This window comes from Asterias rubens, chromosome 3 (assembly GCF_902459465.1).
Source record: "Asterias rubens chromosome 3, eAstRub1.3, whole genome shotgun sequence".
Lineage (NCBI taxonomy): Eukaryota > Metazoa > Echinodermata > Asteroidea > Forcipulatida > Asteriidae > Asterias > Asterias rubens.
Window position 1 is genome coordinate 7,203,923 of NC_047064.1, and position 26,431 is coordinate 7,230,353.

General features: G+C 37.3%; 1 protein-coding gene across 1 annotated transcript in view; it reads left to right on the forward strand.

The window, feature by feature from the left end:
• Positions 1-26,431, forward strand: part of LOC117287922 (echinoderm microtubule-associated protein-like 4) — a 58,870-nt gene that overhangs the window by 22,615 nt on the left and 9,824 nt on the right. Inside the window, exons 4-19 of the mRNA XM_033768554.1 lie at positions 5,268-5,414; positions 8,950-9,043; positions 10,949-11,260; positions 12,514-12,713; positions 15,201-15,298; positions 16,098-16,513; positions 17,449-18,219; positions 18,648-18,752; positions 19,798-19,902; positions 20,217-20,315; positions 20,649-20,895; positions 21,945-22,094; positions 23,428-23,500; positions 24,571-24,675; positions 25,298-25,384; positions 25,823-25,966. Of these exons, the coding sequence (XP_033624445.1) occupies positions 5,292-5,414; positions 8,950-9,043; positions 10,949-11,260; positions 12,514-12,713; positions 15,201-15,298; positions 16,098-16,513; positions 17,449-18,219; positions 18,648-18,752; positions 19,798-19,902; positions 20,217-20,315; positions 20,649-20,895; positions 21,945-22,094; positions 23,428-23,500; positions 24,571-24,675; positions 25,298-25,384; positions 25,823-25,966 (3,129 nt within the window). The 5' untranslated portion in view covers positions 5,268-5,291. The remainder of the gene's footprint in view (positions 1-5,267; positions 5,415-8,949; positions 9,044-10,948; positions 11,261-12,513; positions 12,714-15,200; positions 15,299-16,097; positions 16,514-17,448; positions 18,220-18,647; positions 18,753-19,797; positions 19,903-20,216; positions 20,316-20,648; positions 20,896-21,944; positions 22,095-23,427; positions 23,501-24,570; positions 24,676-25,297; positions 25,385-25,822; positions 25,967-26,431) is intronic.

The following is a 26,431-nucleotide window of genomic DNA, read 5'->3' on the forward strand; positions in this document are numbered from 1 at the left end:
ACGGTTCCAAAAACCAAAGGTTTAATTTTCCTTTAAAAGAGAAACTACACATAACAAAACTAATGAAACAAACAAGTCTTTAATCATCTGCCATAATATACGTTTGTTGCTTTTTACCACGTGCAGACTTTTGTTATTTTTATTCTCACTGGCATGTTCATTTAATATATTATTGAACCATAGTTAAACAGGCAGTGAACACGTACACATGATTAATGACAGTCCTATAACTATCTGAATATTTTAAGTGCAATTCCTAATTGACAAGAATCGCAATAATACACTGTTCTGATGTGAACGTACAGTAACTCTACCATTGGACCTTTATGGTGGCTACTTACCATTAATAATAATACTAATGTTTATTCGAGCAAAGAATAATCTACATGACTACAGACATTAAAAATGTATTTAAAGGCAGTGGACACTATTGGTATATAGTTACTCAAAATAATTGTTATCATAAAACCTTTCTTGATTACAAGATGGGGAGCTGTAGGAAAACATTGTGAGAAACGGCTCCCTCTCAAGTAATGTAGTTTTCGAGAATTATTTATTTATTAATTATTTTCCATGAATTTGATTTCGAGACCTCAGATTTAGAATTTGAGGTCTCGAAATCAAGCATCTGAAAGCACACAACTTCATGTGACCATGGTGCGACAAGGGTGTTTTTTTCTTTCATTAATATCACGCAACTTCGACTACCGATTGAGCTTAAATTTTCACATTTTTTTTAATGCATATGTTGAGATACACCAGCTGTGAAGACTAGTCTTTGACAATTACCAATAGAGTCCAGTGTCTTTAAGAAACTTAAGTTAAACAACAGTGGATGCACAGGAGAGCCTAAAAGTAAAAAAAAATTAACTGTCGCCAAAAGGCGTATGTCTCCCAGATCCAAGAAAAGCAAGGATTGAGGCAAGGTAGGCACAGAAAAAAAAAAACACACAAGATGATCATTTAAAAGTCAAAGAACAAACAAAATTGCCTAACAACAACAGAAAAAAAGAACACAATGAAAAACTTGTTTTGTAAAACACAAGATATCAATATTTGACATATTGGGCCTTTGTTGGGAAACAAGATATTTCACAGATGGATTTATAAATACTCTGGCATTGTTAAGTTCCAAGATTGGGGATGTTTATCTTTTTGGTACTTGATACTAAGTGAGCCCCCATGAACCCTCTTAAAAATCTTTAATTTAATCACCCTGACTCACTTAAAGACAGCAGTGTTTTGTTAAAGGAACTGGACACTCGGTAATTACTCAAAAAAATGGTTAGCATAAAAACCTACTTGGTAACAAGCAATGGAGAGCTGTTGATAGTGTAAAACATTGTGGGAAACACCTCCCTCTGAAGTAACATAGTTTTTGAGAAAGCGGTTACTAATTTCTCACTCAGTATGCATCTAGAAGCACACAAATGTGTGCAACAAGGGTGTTTTTTCTTTCACTATTCTCTTGCAACTTCGAAGGTCTAGAAATTAATCACCCTGACTCAGTTAAAGACAGCTGTGTTTTTGTTAAAGGTGTGTTTGTTGTAGCGAATACCCAAATAGGAAAACCTTGACCACTGTTAAAAGGTTTGATGCAGTGATGTTTATTTCCAAAGATTAGGCTTATCTCATGCCAATCCACTTGTTAATGTCAAAGCATGCGTACCTGTTTTTAAAAAGATACATGTAGGTTATGATTGAGGCCCTTGGTTTCATTACCAGAATTATTTTTAATAAATAAATAACAATTAAAGAAGCAACAACGGAGTGAAAACAAATTTACAATTTTTTCTCTTTGATCAAGGTGTGCGTTGGGCAGAATTTGCCTAAAATTTGTAAAATAAAAGATCTGGACCTGACTGTTTTCTTTGGGCGAGAGGAGGAGGGGTAGGGAGGGGGCATCAATAGACCCATCCTGTTACCACAGGCCTGTTGTTACTCCACAGGTTGGTATCCACATCTTCCCATCAGTTTATCGTGCCCAGAGCCCATGCTGTGTCATTTGCAGATCGCTCACTCTCCTGTTTTGGACCCAAAGAATGGAACACTCTCCCTAACCACATCAAGGATGCTAACACTATTTACATTTTCAAGAAACTCCTAAATTTTATTTTATTCCAACAAGTGTATCAAAATTAGTTTAATCCAACTGTCTTGAACACCTTTGAACAACTTTGGTTGATTTCAGTGTATATAAATTCCCTCTGATTGATTGATTCCCATAGTGATTAGACGTCACACTTTTCTTAGCAGTTAAGATATATTTGCAGTTATTCTTGGCCACAGTTTACATTCCTCTGTTGTTTGTTATGGAATCATGGGGTCCTCCATACAATGGTTGATTATTAAATAGATCGGTCAGGTGTTTCTGCTAAGCTAAAAAGATTCAGTGCTTAGCAAGTTTTTAAGAGAGAAGCTCTGTACAGAATTAATTATTAATTTTAATTAAAGGGATTTTTTTTGTAAGTGGTGTCAATAACGTGCATCCATAACAACCGAGGGGGGGGGATGTGGTTGCTACGGATACAATTATGGAGCACACGCAATCTTGTTTGATCATAATACAGTCTCCCTCTCATTAAGACAACCTGTCCAAACAATCTCCTGGGTTTGTATTTCCTGGTAAATCAAACAGGATGAAACGAGGCTTAAGAAATAATGAGCCGGAGCCTGAGTTTGCTCGAGGAGGCTTTTGTGGAGAAGTCATCCCTGCGTGGCGGACGACTTCCCCGTGGTGTGAACCTAAACAAACAACTCTGTTACCATGTGAATGGGTACCGGGAAAGAGGATTTAATTATAATTAAAAAGTAGAGGCTTTCTTTATTTAGATTTTGTTTGGAGACACTTTGATGGCCAGGAAATGAAATCGATCATTCATGGGAGTTAGGCTTTTGCTTATTTTGAGAGAGACGGTCAGTGGTGGGATACAAAAAAGTGTTTTATGGTGTTGATACCTGGAGGATGGAAATATTAATGGTATCTAAATCAAAATCCACTTCAGAGATTGTCATCTATAAAAGGAAATTAGTTGCTGTATGACTTCACTGCAGTTGCATGTTCTGTGGTTTTTAAGAGAGATGCATTAAATGTGTAAAGTTTTGTAATGAGGATTTATATGTCGATTGGTTATGGAGTATTTTGATGGAGTGTGCAAACAAACTTGGGTTTTGTTTATCAAAGTGGAACAATCTCTCCATTTTAGCAGTGTCTGAAAAATTGGCAGTTTTGGCAGTGACACTGACAGGCGGATGACTTCTCTAAAAAGGCCTACTTTTCAAAGTTCTGCTGCTAACTACCAAAGACAACCATGTAGCTGAAGTAAGGCTTAAATTCTACAATTTTATTACTGTTGCTAAGTGCTGCAGATGTACATGTAGTATGGCTTATTCCAGTGTGGCTGGGCCAATGATTTGGAACATTCTCCCTATTGTCATAAGGGAATCTCATACTCTATCTGCTTTTTGTAAGGTCCTTAAAGGGAAGGTACACATTTGGTAATTGTCAAAGACTTGGTGTATCGCAATACAAGCATACAATTACAAGCCTGTGAAAATTTGAGCTAAATTGGTCATAGGAGTTGGGAGAAAATGATGAAAGAAAAAACACCCTTGTTGGACGAATTTGTGTGCTTTCAGATAGGAATAAAAGACTTCTAGAAGTCTAGAAGTCTTTTATTATTTTAGTGAGAAATTACCTCTATTTCAAAATCTATGCTATTTCAGAGGGAGCCGTTTCTCACAATTTTGTATACTATCAACAGCTCTCCAATGCTTGTTACCAAGTCATTTTGGGTAATTACCAAACGTGTACCTTCCCTTTAAGACTCACTTTTTTCCAAGTTAATTTCTTTCTAGTGCGCTATGATCTTGAAGGAGTATCGCCTTATAAATTATAATTGTTACGTTCTGTTATCACCACTGCTAACCACCTTAGCTTGTATAGATGCTTGATTTGGATGTGACTGTTGACTGTTACTGCGCTGCTGTCATCATCATCATGTTCTTTGCATGAGTCTGGGCTCATGAACATGTAACCAAAAAGTCGCCTGACCAATTTCCAAAAAAGTCTTCAGTTTGGTTCAATTTACTGCGAGTAAACAAAATGGTTGCTATGAGATATGGATCTGAAGATGCTCACTTGACTGCTCAAGACAGCACTGTGAAATATAATCCGATTTTTTTTTTTTTTTTTCATTTCATTTTATTTGCCAGCAAAAATTAAAAATCACATTAAGAAATTGAAAATAAAAAGATCTACAAGAACAAGCAATACATAGCTTTAAGAAGAATACAAATATGAAAAAAACACTATAAAGGAAATAACTGAGGAACCCGGCCTGGTCGGATACATGTACAGGCAGGAAATTTTGTTGTGTATGGTAACCTTGATCTAGCAGGTATGAATTTCACCTCCATGGTTTGATGCGCAATGTGGTTTCATTATTGTTGATTAACTGGTATCAATTTTTTGTTGATATCACACGTTGCTTTGTTTTGGTGAGAGGCTACAATGCAATAAATATTTTTATATAACACCCACGCAGATCCTTGCCATTTGATTGGAGGATTGTCCGTCACGTGATAGCAAATAAAAGTACCATTGCACGCTGAGTCACTCACCGTGCTTTTTCGTTCCATCCGAAAAGTACCATTGCACGCTGCCAGCGTGCAATGGTACTTTTCGGATGGTACGAAAAAGCTGAGAAATAACATCACTGCGTGTGCCCGTCTTTGGTAACGCAGCAGTGTTACTGCAAGGCATATTAGTAAAACTACTAGCATTCGGCTTCTACAATTAAAAATTGTAGGCCTACGCTTTGTTTGTTTTGAAAGTTGTATCTTTCAATCAAAATGACAAAGATTTACTTGGATGTTATATAAAACAAATAATGAATGTTTTTCTTTCGTGCAATGGTGCGAATATGTTCATTCGTTGAAAGCTGGAATGTTCCATTCAACTCGGCTCCGCCTCATTGAATAGAACATTCCATCTTTCAACTCATGAACATACCCGCACCATTGCACTCATAAACATTCATTATGTGTATAATATTTAAGATGATCAGAGCTTACTGATTGAAGCGTTATTGTTTGATTCGTGAACCACAGGTTCTTTTCAGAACCACCACTACTCAAAAAGAGATTATTTTACATGGTGTTACTGCAAACCTCTCTCAGTTCTCAATTATTGTAGTGTTATTCTCTTTCAATTCATTAATACTTTGATTTTAATTTCTTCCCTTTCTCCTTCCATCCATCCTCAGGTTTAACTCTAAAATCTCTTCAAGATGATGAGCATGCGCTCCAAACAGCAGCGTCAGGCGCAGACGACTGGATCTCGCTATGATCGCATGGCTGCACCGGGACACGTCAGCATGAATTCTGGAGTCAATTGGTCAGAGTTTGCCGAGGTAAGGCTCACACTTTCCGTCTAAAATGTATTTCATCATCATCATTCAAGATCTTGTAGGCTGTGTTCATTTAGTGGAGGATGTAACCTGGCTCATGTAGATGCCATTCATGTTTTTTCCCCCTTGCAGTTCTGGTCCAGTTCAGTGGTGGGTGGGGGGGGGGGGGAGCTGTTGGAATATCACAAAGTAGTTGAGTTTGGTACTACTCTCTTACTTGTAATTTGATATGTGTTATTATCACACATTGGTTATAAAGGGGTAAAAAGGGAAAAGTCTCCTCTGCCGCTATTTTGTTTTTTATAGTGATTGTTTCTAGTTTTACTTGAAGTTTTTAAGAAAAACAAAATAATTATGTTTGGTGCTTTGAATATCTGTCCACATATTGATGAATTGGGCTTAATTTAATTCCATTTTAAAGCAGAAAATAGCTGAGATCAGCAGAGTGCCAGTTGCAGACAATGCAAAATGACACATGGCATTTTGACTGATGTATCGCCTCAACATTTAATGCCTTCTACAAACCAAAATTAATTTGAGCTCAAACATAACGATGATGTTGTCCCAGACCAGAACTGTACTTTGAGTCGATTTTGTTTGCATTTTTGCCTGTGGCAATAATTAGTAAACCTTTGCCAAAGGGCATGGTGAACTATAATTTCTGACTTTTTTTTCTTTTTGTCGTTGCAACCTTTCTCCCCCCTCTTTCCCTCTCGCTATGGAACGCCACGATCCACCTGCCTATGAAGTAGGGTCCCCTTGATGATTTATCAACTACTTACTGCCACAGAATGCACGATGCTCTCCAAAAATATTAATTGAATTTTATTACACTTGTCGTGTCCCGAAGCCGCATGGATTTTATTTTTACATTTTCAGAATAGAGGAATATCAAATAGGTGATTAATTAACTTGGTTCGTAAGTTCCTTGTTGAGGGTTTGGGGCTTTGGAGTTGCTCGGAGCAAAAGTGCACTGCACTTAATGGCGATGGGTTTTTAAAAAAAACGTTAATATTTCAGACGTATTGATATGTTTGCGCCCTTTTTCAAGCGTCCATGCAGTCATTGATTTTGCTGCTGTGGGAAATGCCAACAAAAACTGTGACTCAGTGTTGTTTTTTGTACACAACTGAAAGGATGAGCACACATTCTATTTGTTTGCATCATTGTGGAGACATCTTTTGCGCTTAGAGGCTTTTTGCATTAGGCGCTTTACAAATGGCTTATTATTATTATTATTATTTTCTATGTCCTTGTAGTTAAAGGAACACGTTGCCTTGGATCAGACGAGATGATCTATAAAAAGCGTTTGTAACCATTTGTTATAAAATGCATAATGATTGGAAAGATGTTTTAAAAGTAGATACAATGATCCACACAAGTTTGTGTGGATCATTGTATTCTATTTTTACAACATCTTTCTAACCATATGCATTTTATAACAAAAGGTTATAAGCGCTTTTCAAAGACCAACTCGACCGATCCAGGGCAACGTGTTCCTTTAAGAACCTCCCATAGACTTTGTACACACAATTCCTTGTGGAGCACTCCAGTATTTAGAATTCCCTTATGGATACCTTTAGTGTTTCCTTTTCTGTTTTGTTCTCGGTCTCAAATGTAGTGAATATGAAATCAACACTTTGACTTCTGGTAGTAACTTAACAAAGTATCTTTAACTATGTTATGTTTCAATTGATGCTATAGCATGTATATATGCCTAAATTACATTTGATACTGTGTTTGTTGTTACCAATATTGGAAAAAATAACTAAACATATAAAAAGGGAATATAAGGTTTATAATTTGACATCGCTTTAATGTAAAACATTAAATTCTTACAAGAGAAAAAGCGAACAAAGTCTCTTTTCAATTCACCATAATTACAAACTGTTTCATTGTGTGACCTTCCTTAACAAAAAAGTTTTGTAAGGGGAGGTTCTGGGTCATCCTAGTAAGGTGCCGTTCACAATTAATAACATTTTCACAAGCGTACAAACCTTATGCTAGGGAGGGAGAGGGTTAATGCCTGCCCATAGTATGCTTTAATTTCTGATAAAATGACTTTGTAGTTTTATTTATCAGGAATGATGGCGATCTTGGCCAGCTGGGTTTATATTTTTCGTTTGAGAATAAATAGAAATATTTAACCATGTTTAGGGTTAACTTGTATGAAGCTGTGAAAAAGAATTGCATTACAGTTGTTTACTACCCTTTATAAGATCAGTTCTTTCTCTTTACAAACGTGGCTATACAGGCTGAACATGGACTACCCTAGACTACAATTTTATAGTAAAAGGTTCTCGTGTCGAGTTGGGGCTTTTGTATGGTAATCTTACCCATGGCTTTGCTGAGATGTTGAACAAAGAGCCACTGAAACAGCTTTATTTCACGTACTGCATCTCGCTGGAATTCCTTGCCTTGTCCATCCTATCTACAGTCTAGACTGCTTTAAAAGGAGTATAAATTGCTACCTTCAGCTCGTCTTAAATGTTCCCTTGTTGTTTGTAGTCCCTTACGGTTCATTCTTCCTGCAAATAAGAACGCAAAGTGGATTTTGTCGTCACCATACTGTTTCCGCAGCGAATGTTTAATAGGAGTTGAGTGGCTTTAGAGTGGCTTGTTTGTGGCAAACATGCATCGAAAAGTAAAAAATAATTAAAAGTTAAAAAAGGAGTGCAGTAAAGTCAATATTGGTATAAGACAAATTGTAATAAAATGTTAATATTGAACTCCTGTTTGAATTATTCAAATTGAAGATTTGTTTTTAATTTCGGAAAGTAATCAGTCATGATGGCTATGATGCCGATTGACGGACACAGTACAGCAGCCACTTTGTATCATGCAGTAGACTTAACAATAAAGTACATATTGTAAATTATCAAACACTTAAAAAGCCTACTGTTTCAGCGTTGCTAGGCAATTTGATAAAACAAGAACAGAGATAAATATTTTACGAAGGCCTATCACAGATGCATCATGTAGTAATTTAGGCTTGTCTGTTGAAAAGGGGTTGAAGCCCAGACAGCGGAACAGTGTGCTTGTAGAATGCATACATAAGTTTTCTGCTATAAGTTCCAAATTATAGTAGCCAAATAGTTTCATCATAGCTTCTGCGCTTTGAACACCCAGCAGGCTGGATATTATTATTATTTAGTAGGATTTTAAACTTTGCATGGTGGAGGTATAATAACTAGAATGTAAGAGAGGTTTGCGGTAACACCATGGATGTTAATAGATCTGTTTGAGTATTGTTGGTTGGTGCTGAAAAGAACCGATGAATAACGTCTCAACTTTTTGGTCAGTTTGCTCTGATCGTCTTCATAGGAGAGGTTTGCGGTAACATCATGTGAATATCTCTTTTGAGTATTTATTGGTTCCGAAAAGAACCAGTGGTTAACGACCCAACGTTTCGATCAGTATGCTCTGATTGTCTTCAGGAGAATGCTGGACTCTGTAGCTGGATACTGCTAATGTGGTACTGCCTTGTAGTGAAACTGTGGATAAAACAACGTTAATGGCTTCAAATTACTTATTTCAGGAGCGAAAAGGCGGGAATCAGTTGCCTGCGATTGGTAGCAGTGGTCTCAATCACAGCATCAGGAAAAGAGCTCCACTATCAACCGCCGACTTCGGTAAGAGTTATCTCTTTTTTCTATCAAATTACTAGAGTGGGATTTGAACCAACAGATAAATTTGTTCTTTGTTTAACATAATGTAGAGTAGCTTCAGGATTTTTTTTTCTAATGATATAAAAAGGACATCAATTAGTTAAGGGGAACATTTTAAATGATTTTGGGTTGAACAAAAAAACCTTTGAACCAATGACCTCTGGACTAACGGGCCTGTGCTCTACCAACTGAACTATCTATCCCTATTTCAGCTGTCTCTCAATATCTTTGTTTTGGCTAGATAGCTCAGTTGGTAGAGTGCTGACACGTTAATCTGGAGATCGTTGGTTCAAATCCTGCTCTAGGGATTTTTTGCTTTGCTAAATGTCACTAATCCCCAAATCATTTAAAATTTACCTAGCCAGTTTCCTTTGTGATTTAATATTTTCATCTAAATTGTATTACTGTCCCAGGATGATACAATAGTGTCTGAAGCTTGTTTTGAGGAAAGAAGGATTTGCTATATTTTTGTATTATTATTTTTTCTTTTTTAATATAGGTTTTCTCGGTCAAATTCGGTAAATGAGCAGCCAATTTCATTTTCATGCGTTCGAATTAAAGCTGTTTTGCCTCTCCGGTTGTTACTGCGTTTCAAATTCAGAACTCGGCCATTCAATTTCGTTTTGAGTCGAGTCAAATTCCTTTAGCACTATGTTCAATTTAGTGTATCGTCATTCTTTTTCGAGACACACACGCCTCAAGAAGTGTCTGCGAATTTGAATGCTACTTTAATGAATTGTTAAATTGAATGATTATTTTGTTTTATCGAATGGCGCAACAATACATTTGACTAATCATAAAACGAAATAGAGTAGCATTCGATTTTGCGCATTGTTGGTTAAATTGGCTGCTCTTTTTCCGAAATTGGCCGAGAAAACCTATACATATAATGATTTTTTCTAAAGTCCATACAGCTTAACCAAGACTAAAGGAGAATAATTGTCTGCCCTTTTATTTCCATTAACATAACTGCACCTTCATAATTGTAGTTGAGCTTGGGGAAGCATGCCATAGATAATGCCAGCCAGATAAAATAGGTCCATTGTTGTCCTTGCCCTTCTTTCTTTGTCAATGACTTCTCCCTAGCGAAGATCTCACCCAGATTATATTTGGGTAAAACTCAATAAAGTCGATGAGATTAGCAGCAGCACAATCCAAATGGAATTGTTTATTGCATTGAATCTGAACCTTGAATCAACTTGACATTTTGATCGGCATTCTCTTTATGGGAGGAATAGAATTTAGGAGATTGCCAAAGCCTTAAAAATACCATTTTGCTCTGCGTTAAGGATCTTGGAGCAGAAGATGGCAAAGAATTCGAAGGACATCATCTTAAAGCAGGCATGATATTTATTTTTAAGTTAATTTTCAAAATGAACACCTACATTTTTCAGTAAATTTTAAGAATATGATTTTTTCAAACAGGATGTTCTTGAACAGAAATGAGTAGCTTGTCTCGCAGCCCACTTTCAAGTACAGGGCTGTTCAGTGTTAGGAGGGTGAAAAAAAAGAATTGGAATGAATTATATGCAGTTTCTTGCTTCTTAAGGGTTCCTGCTTCTTATAGAATGTCTTATTTTGTTTTATTCTGTTCATATATACTGTAGATAAAGAGTTTTTTAAACTCTTTTATTTGTGTACTTTGTTTCCTTTCAATATATTTTTTTCAAGGCTTTTTCTCCATTGTTATTAAAAAGTCATGTCATATCTTACGAACCAGTGTGTAAAATTAAGCTTTGTATGCTCAAGCTTAAAATTAAGTCCCCCCCCCCCCCCCCCGGGACTTAATTTTACAAAAACTATGTCTCTCTAGTTCTGTATGACATCATTTGTTTTTCTTTGTCTATTCCTCATTCAAATTTTGAGCAGGCACCAGTGATAGATACACAATACTTCCCGAGATAGACGGGATCGACATCGACAAGGAGTTACGCGAGTCTCTGAGCGCCCCGCTGAAAGACGTGAGTCGCCAGCGACTCCGCGCCATCAGGATCAGTTTCAGACGGCTGGGCAACACTGACAACCGAGTCTCAACGAAGGATATCCTTGTTGTGCTTGGCGAGCACAATGTCAGGATCTCCAACCGGACTTACCAGATGATCATCCGGAAGTTTGAGACGGCGCACGGGGTGGATTATGAAGGGCTGTGGACGTACATGGTGGAGGCCCAGTCCAAGACAGGTTAGTTTGGATTAGGATATTATATTATTAGATTCAAACGAGAAGAGAGAAGGCAGTTACTAAATTGCAGTTTTAGATGCGGGAGCAAAACCCTAGGGAATTATTCCAGGGAAAACCCACGCAATCAAATAGGGACTGAACACCCATTCCACATAGTGGGGTTAGAACCGAGGTCCAGGAGGTGGAAGGCGAGAAGACACCACTACACCAAACTGACTGCCTAGGGCCCAATTTCATTGAGCTGCTAATTAAAGCACACAAATTTGCTGAAATTTTTGCATTGATAAAAACAGGATTACCAACCAAATTTCGACGTGATTTTCAGGATAAGCAAACAACAGCTGAATAACCTGTAACAAGCAATATGTAACACATGGAAATTTGGTGGGTAATCCTGTTTTATCAAGGGAAAAATGTTATGCTAAGCAAATTTGTGTGCTTAGCAGCTCTATGAAATTGGGCCCTGTACATGTGTGTTCTCTGTAATCGTACGCTTCATGAAATCTCTTGCTTGCCCAGGCAGGGATTATATTTGAGGGGAAAACTTGACTCCTTCTTTTTCTTCTCTCCATGGGGTTCTTGGCTAGTACAGCGATTAAGTTCGCTTTTGTGAGAGTCCTGAATATTGAAGCGCCTAAAGCGTCACTGAGTGATGGATATGAGCTCTATATAAGAAGCCACTCTCATTATTATTTATTATTCATAAAAACCTAAGACAGTTTATCCATTCTGATTGGTTGAGAGGGCATCACGAGGGGTTGTTTGAACGGATGATATAACACCAGTAAAAAGTGTTGAAACATGGGCGTGACACGACGAGCTTGCACCTGTGATTAAAAGACAGTTTCTTCATTCCTATTGGTCGAGAGCAACGGCTGAAACAGTTGTGCAACATCACGCGATTCGCGCACAGCATCTCCTTATAAGGAGTTGTTTACCCGAGGGCCTTACCATTTCATAGCTGGAGGGGTGTTGGGTTGAAAGAAATCATTGAACAGTTATAATTTTTGCATTTATTTTACCTTTTTACCCAAAAGTGTTGATGTTTTTTGACCAAAAAGGTATTTATGAATGGGAATCAAAGTGGGTTGAATCGGTTTTCAACTAGTGGTTTAAACCCGCCGAGGCCTGGTTCTTGATAATTTACCTCGACTTCGTCTCGGTAAAATTGTCAAGAACCAGGCCTCGCCGCGGGTTTAAACCACTAGTTGAAAACCTCTTCACCGCACATTGATTCCCTTATTATTATATAGGTAGAGACAGCATCCAAGCAATCAATCAGAACAAACAGACGACACCTCAGCCGATTCAGCAGCTCGATGCTGCTGATATAGCATTGGTGGCGAGCATCAGTAAAGCGCTGAAGACGAGCAGCGAGTACGATCTGGAAGAGATGAGAGCAGTTTGTCAGATGAGGGACATCTCAAGACATGGCCAACTACCAAGAAAAATGGTATGTGAAAATTGCTGTAGATTTTTCCTTTTTTATTTATTTTTTTAATTTTTTTGTATCTACCGCTCTTATGGATCCTTTTCAATTGATTAGAGTTCAACAGTTACATATCAGACTTTATTTAACCTTCTGTTCTGTTTCGACACTCCAAAATTGAATATGGGAGTCTTACAGTGATAAATATAGGAAACCTATATTGAAAAATGTAGGAGTCCTATATTGATTAATTCAGGAGCTCTATATTGATGAGCATAGAAGTCCTGTGTAGATAAATATGGGACGCTTGGTACTCCACAGCTATCCTTTCTGCGTACTAATAGATGTTACAATAAGATTTGTATTTATTTATTGCCAACATATTTGAGCCAGCATTATGAGCCGACATAAAAGCTTACGTGCCATTAGGCATCATGGTTATGAATGCTGAATGTGTCTAGCCAACTGGTTTTAATCATCTCTGGCTATGCATCTATCATCTCTTCATTACCTTGTCATTGAAATAATTTCTAAATTGTACAAATTGCATCATTTATTTTTTTTAAATAAATTATTAAATTATATGATAAATATCACGTGTCGAGCATCTACATGTACATGTGTGAGGTATACAACACAAAAGAGGATGGATTTTATTTGTACAATATGGCAGAATAAAATATGAGTGTAACATAGCTACAAACACTCAAAAATATCTGGACTGTTCCATTCCACTCGGCGGCTCCGCTTTCTGAAATGGAACTGTCCAGATATCACCTTGATTATACTCTGAATGATGTCATCAGATGTTTTGGATGTTAACAAATTTTGCCCCCAAAGGGAATCAAATACAATGGCAATTTACACCACTTTAAAGTGACGATAAATATAATTGTAGGCTTGTTATTGTTTTCTCCCACTCACCTGAGGACCTTGTCTATTGGAAAATGAGAACCAAAATTGAATTTGACATTTCCCTTCCTCTGTAAATAGAAACGCAGTTTATTAACTGCAAAGACCAAGTATCATTTCAAAACACCCCCATTTTGAAGAATGGAAAAGTCTTTGTAAAGTTATTGCAAGTACTCAATACAACAGCTGGACCTATTCCATTTACAAATTGGGTTTGTTTATGATTTTGGCCCATATTAGTTTTCTCTTGTCAAAATAAAATCCATGAACACACCTATTTTTAAAAACAAATAAATTTTTTGAAATGTGCACCATTTATAACCAGTGGTATTTCAAGAAACTATAAACTTATTAATCTTGAAATAAAAACTTAAACCCCCCTTTTTTTTACTGATGGAAGAGTCTATAAAGTTTATTATAACAGCTTTGAAGACCAGTCCATTTATAAATAAGGGTGTTAAAATATTTTAGAATAAATTTCTGTATCTGTATGGACATAGATATGTGGCCCCTTTGACTGTGTCAATATACCAGTATTTTATTAGCACTCCTCATGAACATGTTGACGAAGATAAACACGCTGTGATAAGGTCTTTGTCTAAGGATCTTATGAACTTTTACAATAATAATGGACCCTTCCCATGAAATATGCTAATTACATTCACGCATGCGTACAGACCCTGTTGGTTGGCAAACACCATAGAGTTGTGCACTAAGCAGACGCGCAATCGCGTCTGCGTCAAGCACCCATTAGCCGTGTACAAAACAACGCGTTGTTCCCTCATTTTGCTAACCAAAACGTTAGTGCGCACGCGCTATGTGCAATTTATTTCATGGGAAGGGTCTATTGTAACTGTATCTGCAGAGATACAGAAACATGTAGAAAGAAATCTGAGCACCCCCTATCTTTAGATGGATTGGTCTTCAAGCTGTTATCATAAACTTATAATCAAGTCACAAAATTACCTAAAGAACACACCACAACAGCTTTATGTCTGTTGTTTTTTAACTCTCTTCAAGAAATTCGCAACCCACTTGTCTTTAAAAAATTTAGTAAATTTACTTCTTTATGTTACTCAATCTTACTAGGTTCCTACCATAAGAAAATCTCAACTATTTAAAAAAGTTCCAGCATTTTTTTTTGTTCTTGGTACTGTTCAGTCAATTTAAATGATAAAAAAACCTGTCATTGAATTGTGCCATATTTCTAATCGTTTCAGCAAAATCTTTAAAAATTTAAACTGCGAACTCATTTGTCTGTAGAATATTATGGGAAAAGTATGAATTATTTTAAAACAAAGATCTGATCCACCTTCACTCAACCCGAAAGAATTTAGAAAAGGTCATGACTTAAATTGACCATTTCCCAATGTTTCCCGTTCTTACATGGTGTCTACGTTTCTCCTAAAACAAAACAAAATTTCTGTTTCATGCTATTTTGTCAGACAGTTTTACAAGAAAATATATTAGCCATAATGATGATTATATAGAAATGAATGATTTCTTAAGGATTAATAAATGAAACAATTTTTTTTAATTACAATCCCATATAATTACTTTTATATTTAAGTACATTGTGTTATCAATGTTTTTTGACAGTTCCGGCGAATCTGCCTGGATCAGCATATCCCATTGGGTGCTACTCTAATGAGGACGATGCTAAAGAGATGCGACGATGAAAAAAACGGGTTAATTAGGTAAGTTGCTTTGTTTCATTTCAGTCCATTAATTAGGGTAAAAAATGATTAGTGAACCTGGAGTAATTTCCGTGTGGACAATAAAAAGTACCCGTTATAATCAACTTATTAAATGGATAGTTTAGGAAGGAAGGTCATTAATCATGATTGTCAAATGGAAAGTTTAATGAGTATCAAATTGGTAATTGGACTATCTGTGGCAAGTTCACCTCATCACACAGGATAAATCTTGGTTGCAACTTATAGAGAGTCAAATTCCCCTGTGTGTTTATTGTGCAGTGCACATATAAGGCGATGCGCGCATGTGAGCCATATCTGTACATGCAATAGACCCCTTGCATGTGTTGTCAAACGCTCAGAATGCGCCCTGACTGAGGTCAAAGGAAGCGAATGATTGGACGATAGTTGTTCTTTGTACATGAAAATGTGCGCATCAGTGTAGAATTTCACGTTATGCAAGGGGTCTATTGGACTCTCTAGTGGAAGGCAGCTAGCCGTCTACAATAGTAATGATAATAACCAGACATTCAGTTTTTTGAAAACCAGGTGTTCGTGATGAGTGACGTCAGTTAATTGTGATTGAGTTAATTGTTGAGGTCAATTCACTGGTTCATGGGTTAGAATTTTTCCAATAACTTACGGTTTTTATTTGAAGCTTGGGAGCCCTGCTGATGATAACAACAACTACTGTGTGGTTCAGGAGTTATGAATGTTTCAAATATAAAGTTTCATAATAATAAGGAATTAGAAACAAAACAGAACAAAAACATTTAACCCCCATGTTTGTCTGTCTTCCTAGCTGGCCAGAGTTCATTATGCTGCTTGAAAAAGGTTCAAACTTAACCCCAGAACAAATCAAAACTCCAACGAAGAAACCTCCCTCGGTAGTCTACAAGCCACAGCTGAGCCAGAAGAAGCCCCTGAGCCCAAAGGCATCCCTACACCTCCCCTCGAATGACACCAAGCCTAAAGCAGGCACCAAACCAAGACCCAAGTCAACTAATGCGCCTGGAAAAGATTCTAAATCAAAAGAAACTGTTGATAACTCGACGGAGAAACTGCTAGATGCCCAAGATGCATCTTCAGGAAACGTCCCTGAAGTGAAGGACAACCTGAAAGATGCAGCAGTGAGCAAGCAATCGGCGGGGTCAAAGGTCAAATCCAAGGAGAGTCCAGTGAATGCTAAGATGGCGCAGAAAGTCAAGAAGGATGAAGGTTTGTTGATGAAGCCTTATATTTGTTCAAAACAAGTTTTGTTAATTTTTTTGTTTGAGAACTTTTTGAGTGTATGTAAATTGATCACTACTAGAGTGCTCTTATCTTTTTGAGAGGACCATCAGCACTTCCGTTGAATTCTTTAGGACTCTTGTTGCTGTTGTGTGATGCACACGGCTGATAGGTACACTTCAGTGACAACTTCACTCATTTGACCGAAACAGCAGTTCCCCTCTTATTCTTGATTTACAAAAAGGCAAAGTAGCGGAAGCCAAAGTAGATTTTTATCGTTTTCATTCCATAGAAAGCAAAGGACACGCTACTATTAAAAGATGTAATTTGTTTTTGAGAAAAAAGAATTGGCTATTGCAAAGTGCATATACCATAAAAATAAACTATGGTTATAAATAAGGGAATAAGAGGGTAGTGACGAGTTCTTAAACTGCCATTTAAAACCGCCAGGGTCGTGGCCGTGCAAGGTTTCAAACGGCAGTTTAAGAACAAGTCACTACTCTTTTTTTTATTGCCAATCATAAATGCCTTTTTGGTTTAAAGGCGTAATAAAGTATGAAACTCTGTAAAACTTATTTGTTTTTCCGACGTCTCTGAGCTCTGTACATGTGTTGCATTTTTATGACTGAGACAGTTTTCGGATATGCATTCGTGAGTGTAGAATGCATCTAAACGTATCCGAAAACAACGTGTTATAAACAGCTCTAGCTGGTCATTATCTACCATTTAAACACCCCCACGTGACGCGCTCTCCACCATTAGGAATAGCGAAACTGTCTGAGGTATTTATGAATGCAGAATAATTGTTAATGACCTCACACTTTGACCGTGGTCAAGTCTTCCTCTTAAGCCTATAGGAAAGACTCTGCTAGGGTTGAAACGTGAGGCCATCAAAAAAAATGTTTGTCATTTGTTTTTCTTAGATACATTATCAATCAAAAGCCTGCCTGCACAGCGGAAGGGTAAAGTCATAACATGGAACACCCCTATCACTGTTCCATCGGACCTACCAACGGCCAGTACAGAACAAGGTCAAAGTTCAAATGGACCTGAAGAGGAGGCGTCCAAAACACCCGTCCCAACGGAATCGGTTGACGTTGTTGAAACGTCTAACAAATTGGAAAATGATGATACAAAGACGATACGATCAGAAGCCTCTCTTGATCTGGACGAGAGACCCGACGTTGAATATCTGGAACAGGGTGTTGGTAGTGATCCAATGGACGCTACAGAGCAGGAGTACCTACAGAAAGCCCAGCAGAGGATTAATAATAACAGTGGATCGGAAATCACCCTGAACGATCCCAGCTCGGAAAACTCAAGTGCAATATCAGATCCAAAGGATGAGGTTTTAAACGCCGGTGATTCTTCCAAATCGTCAAAAGACGACGATGCGGTGAGTGTGGCGCCGTCGGAGATGATGAACAATACTGACATTTTGAATGCAGCTGAACCGAATCTTGAAGATGTAGGAGGATCGGAGACGAGCTCTGTCTTGGACAGAGACGACACGGAGAGTCAGAAGTCTCTTCAACTTCAGCAGCCCATCAAGCCAAAGGGTAAACCGTCTACCCCGAATGAGAAGAAGATGAGAGCTGTCTATGGGAAGAATCCCAGACGGCTGGCACCGTCTCCTCTGGCAAAGAAGGAGAAGAAGTTAACACCTACTGGTCGAACTGCAGCTGCTAAAAAAGGTAGTGTACACCTTAATTTGTTTGTTTAAAGTCAAAGTATAACCTCTTGGTTTCTAAAACCGTTCAATAATTTTAACCCTTAATGTAGATGTATGCAATCAAACTAACATGTAAATTTCTTTTCAAAAAGTCGTTGTGCTTTTGAGATGTCTTCGTAAGTCTGGAGCAATATGTCCATGCAGGAATAATTATCCATGAAAACACGATCTTAGAAGTGAAGTTATATCTGTTTACATTATCATATTACTTCAAGGTAACTTGAAAGTTTCTCAAAATGCCTTAGACTATCAATTTTAAGCTCTTGTAGACTTCTAACCAATAGTTTTTATTGCCATTTGTTTTAAGAGTGATTACCAAGCATACATTCCCTTTAAAGTCCCCACACATTTTTTTTTTTTTTTTTTTTTTTTTTTTTTTTATCCTTGTAGTGCCATCAGCGAGGAAGCCCAAAGAGGTCAAGACAAACAAGATGAAATCTACCACATCTGTTAGAGGGGAGGCAAAAACTAAGAAAGAGAACCCTGTGGAACCAGGTAACTTTTCTTGAAATAAATTAATATTAATAGTTTTTTGCTGATTATTGGGAGCGAAAAGTACTGAGACGTTTACCTTTAATACTTGTTGGCTATATACAGGCATGATATTCTTCCTACTTTAGTCTGTTTCCTTCATTTTTTTTTTTTTTTTACCTTTGGCATGTTTGGACGGATCTAAAAAATAAAAATTATTTGTTGTATGCTTTGTTGGGGTTCCTGCGCCAGGAACGTCACCTGTGACAGTCATGGCGCATTATAAGTTTCCCATATCATTATTATTTTTATGCCGGTCAGCTCTTATATTGGAAAAATCTTCAATTTGTTCTTTTCTTGGACCAAATATCGTGCCTGTGTATACTTTGTTACTCTACCATTTTGTGGGTTCAGAAAAAATTACCCTTGCCAAAAAAGCTGCCATTCTCAGGAACTCTTTGAAATTTAAATCTGATTTTAGGGACCCAAACACAAGCATTGAAGTTTGAAGGGGAAGATTATGTCATTATTTCTTATGTAATGCTGCGTCAGGCCCCACCCACAAATCCTAATGTCAGTGTAAAATGTTATGTCACCTAAAAAAAGCACTTACATGTACATAGCATGTCATGGCCGGGTGGTTAAGGGCACCGGTATCAAGCTCTGGTGTTTGATCAGCAGAGTGTGGGTTCGAATCCTGGTCGTGACACTTGCTACGTAAAATTAGGGAGGTTGTGCTTTCTGCTCTATCAACCAGGCTTCGGACTGATGATACCCAAGCCTACATCCATATGGGCTGTAAAAAGGGTAACCCTGTTTCAGCCCTAGGAGTATAGGTGGCAACAGCCGCTGGAAAATGGGGAACAAAAATTGTAGCCCACACCTTGGAGTGGCCTTCAGTGTGTCTGGCGACTTGTATAACAAAATATGAAAAAAGTGCGAGAGTTTGAAATCGTTTGATGTCTTGTTGGCCTGTTTATAGGGTTTCAGAGGTTTCGATCTGTCCCCTCAAAGGAGGGGAACTATTGTGTCATATAAAATGCTATATTATTATTTTTTCTCTTTGCAGTAGTAGCCTCCCCTCCAGCTACTGTTGAGCGCAGTGATTCCAACCTACAAGAGCTTGATGTGGAGACTAAGTCAATTGTCAGCCAGAGCTCTAATGATTCCAGAGGTGTGTATAAATCAGACTTATTTTTAAAATAAATTGATTACAGCTAGCCATATGCACGCCCTCTCTGACAGTTGTGGAGATTGTTACCAATTCACAAAATGACACACACACATAGTGATCGACAGCTGGTGATCGATACAAGTAAAAAGTAGCAACCAATGAAAACAATGTTTAAATTGGAAAAGTTTTCTTTAATCAAGCTTTTACAAAATTCTGGGGTTTGTAATTCCGAACTCCATATTGTGCTTTTTACTGCATTTTTCTTTAAAAAAAATAAATAAACAGTCCACGGTTTTGTACTTTGTGTCCAACAGATCAAATCTTGCCAAAAGTTCAGTCCAGCCCAAGTCCAAGCCTCAACGGTGACCTGTTCAATGATGATGGGGAAGACTCTGTGTCACAGCACTTACTAGGTACGGTCAAAGATTAAACAACTGGGAACTACTGCAATCCTGGCCGTATTGTTGGGCCCCCCGTTCCCTGTTCAATGTTGGTTCTCATTGCGCATACAGTCTGTGCTCCAGCTGGCGTTAACAATATTGATAAGGGAGGGTATGTTTAATCTCACATGTGTCCCAAGTATTTTGGCCGGGATCGTAGCTTTTAGTTTTATGTAGGCTCCCCTTTGGCAGTTTGTACTAACTTTTTACAAGCTTCTTTAAATGTCACATTTGCTCTATTGAATATTTAATATTTCGTTAGCATTATATATTTATTCGAGTAATTCATGGCAATGATTCCTACAGAAGTGGAGAAAGCCAATAATCCGGTCCTTGAGGAAATTGTCCTAGCCTCAGCTGAAGATCCAGAAGAGATTCCCGAGTCGCCTCCCCCACCCCCAAAGGAAGAAGATCCGCCCCCGAGGGAAGAAGATGGAGAAACAGCTTCCTTCGTCATCCGAGGACAAGAAGTGTCTTACTACAAACCTGACGCTTACGTCGGGAAAGAGACATCGACTGAGGGGCCAAGTCAGACACTGGAGCTCGACTGGATGTGAGTTCAGTTCAGAGTTGGGTTTTTAATTTGTATACAGACGGCTCTGGTTATAAAGACAGGCATGATATTCTTTCTACTGTGGTCTGGTTTTCGACTTGTTTGCCCAATTCAATTCAATTCAATTCAATTTATTTATTTCATCACAGATTACAAGTAAAAAGTTAAAATTGTTTTCCCTGTGTGCACTAAAAAAATTCGTTGGGAAGAATTAAATCATTGTGATTAAATAGACTGAAATGTCTATTAAAGGCTACACCATGTGTTATAAGAGTACTTTTGAAAACCTTGAGTCTAAGTTTCTGTTTTGTGGTGGGTTCTCTTATATCAAGGTTCCTGTTATAAAGAGGCAAGTTGGCCAGCCCCAGCGACTGTACCTGTACCTCTGGCTAGCATAGTAAAATCAGTACTTATGGCTTTTGTTTTGAAAAATGTTGTATGTTATTATTATTTATTGACTGCATTTTGTTTGTTTTATTTGTTGTTGGGTTTCTGGGGGGGGGGGGGTAGCAGTTTCAGGTACCTACATGTAGATTGTACCCTGGCTGTCTAACACTAATGTAGAATTTTGGAACTGCTGACTTCTATTTTATCTTCTGCATAATAAAGTATATTCCTGTAGGTCCTCTGGCCAGTTCTTACTGATGCAAATAGGCCACCCAGTTAAACTGGGTTTAACTGGAACTAGTTGAAAACCAGTTGATAAACTAGTTAAACACAGTTAATACCAGTTGGTTTAATACGGAAAATGGACAGAAACCTAATGGTTTATAATTTCAACCTAGATAAACTCAGTTAAACCTAGTCCAAACCAGTTGGTTAATACGGAAAATGGACGAGTTTGGTCACTATCCAGTTGAACCAGTTGACACCAGTTAACTAGGTTCAACTGGAATTTTGACCTGGGCAGGCCTAATTCCCGTCCCCCCCCCCCTTTGAAAAAAAAAGTCGGCCAAAATGAAATAAAAAAAAATAAAACCACTTAAACAAAAGGTTTGTTCCATTATGTACTTTATAAATGTCTCATATTCTTCTTATTAATTTTAAAGCTATGGTTACCGTGGCAATGACTGTCGCTGCAACTTGTGGGCGATCGAGGACGGTGTTCTGGTTTATTTCATTGGAAAGGTAGCCATTCTGTACAACAGTGAGGATCATACACAGCGGCATTACACACAGCACACGGCAGAGATCAAAAGGTAAAACTTATTTTCCAATTAAGTAGGATTTGAAACAATTTGCTTGGTGGAAATACGATATGGACAGGTTTGCAATAACACCATGTAATGACTATCTCTAAATGAGTTGGGGTGGTTCTGAAAATGTTTTTTCTTATTCTTAGTATCATTACTATTTCAACAAAAACAAGATCTCAACAAAACAAGAACAGAAAATTGTGTGACATCACAACACAAATTAGTATGATAACACCAACAACTTGTCTAAAAGATAAATCCTAGTCCTATGTGAATTCAAGCCCAGTGACTTGAACATTTTGGTTGTGTGATTGTCATTATCAGTATAAATAGGATATAACCACTGGTTCTTTTCAGAACCCCAATACTACTTAAAAGAGATATTCACATGGTGCTGCTGCTTTCAGGGCATACTGATCAAAAGGTTGAGTTGTCAACCACCGAATCTTTCAGAACTAACACTACTTAAAGACACTGGACACTATTGGTAATTGTGAAAGACCAGTCTTCTCACTTGCTGCATGCTTGCTGTATCTCAACAAACGCATAAAGTAACAAACCTGTGAAAATTTGAGCTCAATCGGTCATCGAAAATGCGAGATAATAATGCAAGCAAAAATACTCTGTCACACGGAGTTGTATGCTTTCAGATGCTTGATTTCGAGACCTGAAATTCTAAATCTGAGGTCTCGAAATCAAATTTGTAGAAAATTACTTCTTTCTCGAAAAGTACTCTTCTTCAGAGGGAGCCGTTTCTCACAATGTTTTATACTACCAACCTCTCCCCATTACTCTGTCACAAGCAGTCCTAAACGCACAGCAACAATAAATTTTACAGGCTGTTTGCCTACCCAAAGTGACGACAGAAACACTCACACGGTAGAATTGTAAGTACAATTAAATAAATTTAATAAATAAACAATGCAAAATAATAAACATATACATGATCAATTCTGTTTCATCCCTCACAACCCCAATAAATCAAGGCTACATTACTGATGTTGGACCCCGTAGTATTTGTTACGGCCAAGTATATTAATAACACAAGGCTTTAACAAAACAATTGGTCACACAATAAAAAGGAAATGTACTTGTCTTTGTTCTTGTTATAACCAAAACACAATAATAAAAGTATTTGCTCGGCAGACCCGTTAATTGTTGGTTATACCAAGTATATTAAGGATACAAGGCTTAACCAAAACCTCGGTCCCATAACAAATAATGTAAGCACAATAATCATTATAAATTACTGAAATACCATCACCACAGTATCTTAGTTTTAGTTCATTTCGGTATTCAGTTCATCTTGATCCAAAATTCTTTTTTCCCCCCAAAGTCTTGCTGTTCACAGCAGTAATGTTATCATGGCAACAGGACAAACAGCTGGACTGCCAGAGACTGGACATGCTGTAAGTATTTGCTCTTTTCAAACATTTTAGACTCGACCAAATTAGGCCACTTGGTTTCTTTCATATAAATACTTTTTTTTATTAGTATTCAGTAATAAAACTTTATTTTCTAACACTGAAGAATCTGTTCAAGAACTGAAAAAAATGTAAAAAATATTTGCATTTTACAATTGGAAGCTAGTGTTGGAAATTAACACTGAGACGGCAGATTCAAGCCAGTGATTTTAGCCTTGGGTTTGTAAACTCACAACCAGACAAGTCACATGTCGCTCACATGTTGACTTTTAGTTGATAAATATTTTTTGATTCTGTTGAGTAGGAAAGAATACTAACCCATAACACAAATTAGATAAATCTGAAGATATAGTGCTTGACCATAAAAACAATTCTAAGAAATGTGGTTTTAGAGAAAGTGAAATTCATATAGGATTAATTTTGAGCTCTAGGCATTCAGCCCTATACCTATGCTATTTTAAACACCGTGCTTTATCCTGCAACATCCATGTATAATTCCATCATCAATCGACCTTGTTTAATATAGCAGTCTTGAGCGCCGAGAAGGTGACTGTTGGGAGCAAAAATGTGTTACAGGCGTCTAGGAAATTTAGTTAGATGTAGCCTTGGGTTTTAGCGGCCAACATTATTTTGGGCTGTCAGTTTTGGCGCCTTTATCTAGGGCAGTGCAAATTAGACTTCTCCAGCCTATATTGCTATATCTTATATGTTTTGATGTCAGTCACAAATTTTACCGAGTTCTGAAAAAGATTTCCAGAAAAGTTTAAATTGTTTGTTTTTTTTTTTGGGGGGGGGGGCTTTTTTTTAGCTCAGTAAAATAAGTTAAAATCATCTTTATTTTTTGACATAATGTGCTTTGAGAATTTATTTACTTTTTTATAATTTTATTTTATGTTCATTTTATTTTTTTTATTTTTTTGTTTTCGGTAATCAGATGTTTTTCATCATATAATTAACTTGATTGATCGTTTGCGATTTTTTGATTGATAAAAGTAATAAAGTTTGATTGATTGTGACTGATTTGTATTGATGATTTGATGGTTTTGTGTTTCTAGGCTTGTATTCATGTGTGGAGTGCCGAGACTCTGGAGACATTGTACACAGCGGGAGAAGGCTACTTTGAGAAAGCCGTCTTATGTTTAAATTTCTGCAAGCAAGAGGTGAGAACTTGAAAATACGATATTTATGGACCTCTCAAATGACCCTAAAGTTCCTTGAACTGTTGCCAGTTGTCCACTTATTTTTTGTTTTTTATAAATCCACTTGTCCTCTGTGTTCATCCAATGTACTACATGTATATTTAAAGTTTTCCTTTTCGGAAATAAATACGAGTTTGATTTCAAATCAAATTTAATATTATAGTGATGAATGTATAAATTAAACATCCACCTCCTGCTCTCATTTCTGTTTACTTATGACGTAGTTGCGTGGTTCTTTTAATAGTCATTTGCAAAGCCCTCTGCAAAATGAAAAATACTGAGAATTCTAGGGCGTTCTTTATTGAATTCCTTTCATTGGGTTTTGCCATTGAGCTCCTGTTTTTCTTGTTTTACAGACCAACAACAAATCTTCGGTAAGCTTAGGGACCTTCCAAACTTTTCAATAATTTTGCTAGTAAAGTAAATGGTCAACCATAGGTCGACTAAATGTACGCACTCAAACATGCTCTTTAATATTTGACCACCTTTCACACGTATAATTTTGCTCTTACCTGTTTGACACTCAAAGATGCTCTTACTTGACCACCTGTCACACTTTCAATTTTTCCTTGTTACTTTTCAGGATTATCTAGTAGCAGTAGATGACAGTGATGAGCACACAATGTCTATCTGGCACAGCTCATCGGGAGAGAGACTAGCGGACAGTGTGGTAAGTTTAGAGATAAGGGAAACTTTTAATGAATTTTATAAAGCTGTGTAAGCAAAAGAGACCTATTGACAAGTTTATTCCCTAAGCAAAAGTTTTGCATTGCACCAGTCACAACAATATAAAGTTAATGTAATTTTGGCTGTTTATCTGTAGAGCAATATTTTTCTGTGCTTAGCAATAGAGCAATCTTAACAGGAGAGTCGCGTAATTCGTCTTACTGAGAACCAAATGATTTTTGTGAAAACTCATTTCTCAAAGTACAGCACCTTGGCTAGTTTCAAGGGAATCTTTTAAACATTGTTATCTTTAAACTGTGTAAGTTAAATGTAGGCTGTGAACGTTTTGTGGCGAACCAAAATTCATTGTTATTCTGCTGTTTTGCTGTGGTTATGTAAGAATTAAAATATCTGAATGTAAATATCTTAATATTGATTGTAGCTTTTAACTGAGGTGGTGTGTCAGGTGGCATTCCATCCCACCAACCCGAACCAGCTTGTGAGCGTCGGAAAAGAGCATCTTTGTTTCTGGCAGCTACAGAAGGATCCCTACACCATCGAAGAAACAATGATCGCTAATTATGAGGTCAGTAAGGAGTGGTTTAAAGGCAGTGGAGACTATTGGTAATTACTCAAAATAATTATCAGCATAGAAACTCACTTGCTAATGAGTAATGGATAGAGGTTGATAGTATAACACATTGTGAGAAACGGCTCCCTCTGAAGTGCCACAGTTTTCGAGAAATAAGTAATTTTCCACGAATTTGATTTTGAGACCGATTTTCGATGACCGATTGAGCTCAACTTTTCACAGGTTTGTTATTTTATGCATATGTTGAGATACACCAACTGTGAAGGCTAGTCTTTGACACTTACCAACAGTGTTCACTGCCTTTAATATCAAATTTTGAGTATTGATTGGCGTTGTAATATAATCTATACACTGAAGAACAAAGAAATGCCTCAAAAGAATCAGATATTTTAGATCAAAGGTTTCCAACATCACAGTGGTTTTCAATGGCTTTTCCTGGCTTAAATAAACAACTGTGTC